This window comes from Cariama cristata, unplaced genomic scaffold (genome assembly GCF_000690535.1).
Source record: "Cariama cristata isolate BGI_N322 unplaced genomic scaffold, ASM69053v1 scaffold19171, whole genome shotgun sequence".
NCBI classification, from domain to species: domain Eukaryota; kingdom Metazoa; phylum Chordata; class Aves; order Cariamiformes; family Cariamidae; genus Cariama; species Cariama cristata.
The window spans coordinates 1-3,611 of NW_009597769.1; the positions used below are offsets into that span (position 1 = coordinate 1).

At 37.1% G+C, this 3,611-nt stretch overlaps 1 protein-coding gene across 1 annotated transcript in view; it reads right to left on the bottom strand.

Annotated features, from left to right (window-relative positions):
- Nucleotides 1-547: 547 nt before the first annotated feature.
- Nucleotides 548-3,611, bottom strand: part of KLHL2 (kelch-like family member 2) — a 58,086-nt gene continuing 55,022 nt past the window's right edge. The window contains exons 12-14 of the mRNA XM_009709048.1: nucleotides 2,660-2,800; nucleotides 2,353-2,496; nucleotides 548-1,673 (exon numbers count right to left, since the gene is read on the bottom strand). Coding sequence (XP_009707350.1) covers nucleotides 1,645-1,673; nucleotides 2,353-2,496; nucleotides 2,660-2,800 — 314 coding nt within the window. The 3' untranslated portion in view covers nucleotides 548-1,644. The remainder of the gene's footprint in view (nucleotides 1,674-2,352; nucleotides 2,497-2,659; nucleotides 2,801-3,611) is intronic.

Sequence of the window (3,611 nt, forward strand, 5' to 3'; positions counted from 1 at the left end):
TGCCGAGAAGCACAGCCGCAGGAGGAGGAGGGGAGGCGGAGCGCGGCTGAAAGAAACACAAGGTTATGTCGTAGTAGCAGCAACGGACCAGACCCCCCATTCGTTGAGTTCGGTATCGTGCAGGTAAAATTCTACAAAAAAGGAATGTACACACTCAGAAGATTTCTAGTGAAGCGCACCACCTCAACCCGCAATGCGTCATACCGTATCAACCGTAAAATGCAGTCATCCGTTTCATTTTTTCCATCCAAAAAATATTACATGACTCCCAACCGTTATGCTAATCTCACAGCTCAGTTTTGCTGGAACTTAGAGGTGGCCAACTACCTGAACAGATTGGAAACCAAAGCTTTCCGAAACAGACCTGCAGCAAACCAGCGATACTCTGACATGACCAGTTCCTAAACCTTAATAATTCTTCTCAACTTGCTTCCATTCAGATCTTTAGAACACCAGCTTCCCCCTCCCCCCCCAAAAAATGTCTCTTCCTTGATGTCAAGATTACTTGGTTTGAGACTTGTATTGAGAAACACCAGTTTTAAGCGACTTGTTGGCATTAGGAAACAATATACAAACTTTTATTTGAAGAAAATGTCTCAAATATGACAGTAACTTTGGTCATGTTAAAAGGAGGCCATCCAAGAATGAATAAAAATTAGCTGCTTTATACGCATGGCCACATACAGTATATTCAGATATTAGCTAATAGAAGCTAAGGTTACACGCATAAATAGGCCTTAGTACCATGCAAGTTCGATGCAATTTCATACATTCATTATAAATTTTCAGTTATTTTCATGCCAAATCACCTTTTGGATAAAAAGGTAAGAAAGAAGTAACATCTAAATGTGACCAAAATTGATCAGAAAAAAAAAACATAAGTACAGACAACATTTTTATTAAAAAGATCTTGAAATTACACCTGTTCAAGAAGTGTTATACCATCTCTGATCTCCTTCAGTGGGAATTAGTAGTGTTAAACATTGTTACATATCAAAAAATACAACTCTGTTTTACAACATAGTACTGACATATTCAAAGTACTGTGCCAAATTATAAATAGTAAAATCAGGTTTGAAGAATTTCAATAGAAAGCAACTTATGCTCACACAAACATACGCACATAGTATAGTTAGGTAACAAAAGTGTTATAAAAGGAAACAAGTTTACCCCATGCCAGCTTGAATTACTGAGGTGGCATTCAATACCTACTATGAAGACTGACGGTTCATTTCTTTAAATATATTTATTAGTCTCTGGAAAAAATAAGACAAAAATTTACTTTCACCAGAATACACACCATTCTTCACTGACAATCCGTTTCTCAGTCATGACTGACAGAAGTCGGTCCTTACGGAAGTGGCTTCTTTTTTTTTTTTTTTTGAAGACCTTGCAATAAAAAAAATGGTCCACTAGACTTCAAAAATTCAATCAGCTTCTGCTCAACTGCAGAATACTCCTACGCATTGCTTCTACCTAGAGTAATCTTCATCATCTGTCATCTGTAATTGTAGACAGTCACATCTTCCACTGTGACTCAAGGTGCAGCTACAAGTAGAGAAGTGCTTAGATACTCAGTCACTTCAAATACACTTGTTGAAGACTGCTTCTAGTGTATAATCAAGTTGAAAATCCCTTTACTGATCATAATGGTTTGTCAATAACTGTAACACCTAGAGTGAGGGGGAAAAAAAAGCATAAATCTTTAGGTAGTATTTAAAAGAAATTCAAGAACATGAAAATAAAGTTTTAATATAATACCTTGCAACTAGCATAACATCAAAAAAGTGCGCCAGCATCAGTGTTCGTATTTTCCCTAATTTCTCTCTGACAAAAAGTTGTCTGAATCGGTGCAAAGGGCTGAAAGTTTGTGTGACTTGAAAAAGTTTGCCATCACTCAAGTTTACTTTAATTTTGTTACCAGTGAAATATATCCTTAACATTCACTTAAATAACTCATTTGAGAAATTGCAATTCTTGAAGGAAAAGATTCCTGAAACAGCACTTGTTTTCTAAATATCAAATCCTAAAGAACTCCAGAATTGGACCCCCGTAGATTGAGACGCAAATCTCTTGTTTAAAAAAAAAAAAAAAAGGCCTGGTCACAGCAGAATCATCTTTCTGACTCACCGCTTACGTGCTAAATCCCTCTCGAGTGCAGTTTAATACCACTTTTTTGTTGTAGTGAATAATTGTTTGAAGTCACGATTCAAAACATACCATCAGACTCTTCATACCCATAGCATCTTAGGTTTGACCTTCACCAGGACTTTGTGTGGATGCTTTGTCGAATTTCTTATCCGAGCTGTTACGCTGTAAAAAGTCTGTTAAAAAAATAGCTATATACATTACCTGCATAGCTCCTTCCTGTACTCATACAGGATGACACAACTGTCCATTTATCAGTTGTTGGATTATAATATTCCACTGTTGATAAATTACAGGAACCATCATCTCCTCCAACTACATACAAGAGACCGTTTACAGCACAAACACCTAAAAAAAGACAGAAAACCACTATGAAAATTAGCAATTGGCTTGTTCACCCTATAAAAGCATGGTTTCTATTCTGTGACATCATGAAAGCAGCAGAAATCCAGGAACATGCCGTTTACAGCAAATGATATTACTACTATTTTAAAGTAATTGTTGCGTATACCTGCATTCCTTCTGCACATGTTCATGTCTGCAACCTGCTTCCACGTACTGGCGACGGGATCAAACACTTCAACGCTTTTTCTTACCAAAGGACCATCGTGACCACCTACCGCATACAATAAATTGTTTAACACACCAACACCTGTGAACATATGAAAATACTCAAAATTAACCAGAGAATGGTTTGACTGATACAAAGGAGAAACACTATGTCCGCTAACATAAATCCTTCATCCAGTCAATGTTAGGAACTATTTCAGAAAACATTTGGGTCAGGATGCATTAAAGCAAAAAGACAGTAACCACAGCAAGACACTGATAAAATGTCTTGCGTCCCCATCTACCATATTGCAGCATACAAAGACCAGAGCTGTTCTGCAACAGAAGATTTAGAAAATTTTGGACAAAAAAATGATGCGTGGGAAAATGAGGACTGTTGAAACTTAGGACTTAATTAGAAGTGACAGTAAATGAGAGAGCGTGCTCAGCCAGCATAATGGAAATCTGACAAGATGATAAAGCGTAAGTGAATTTTTAGAAAGTAAAAAACTGTGCAGTATGGAGGATAAAAGCTGAATGGATAGACATTATACAATAGGGATGTTTCCACTGAAGTGCTGGAATACCTTATAAACATAAATATGAAACAAAAGTAAAGAGTTAGAGTGAACACCTTCCTCCTCCAGGATTTGGAGAACACCAAGCTTCCTTGAACCAAGCTTCAGTTATCAAAACATCTAAAAGGATATTAAAGGGTCTCCTTTACTCCTAGGGTCTCCTTCATTTTACAACACAAGTTTATCAATCCGTAAGCTTAGGATGAAGGAATAAATAAAGCTAGTCTACATCTACTGGCTAATTGGGCTGCACAAATTGAAAAGGTGGTAATAGGCGAAGGAGGAAGGAAGCCCTGTTTATTTATTCCTCACTTTATAATGCAGTATTAGAACCCA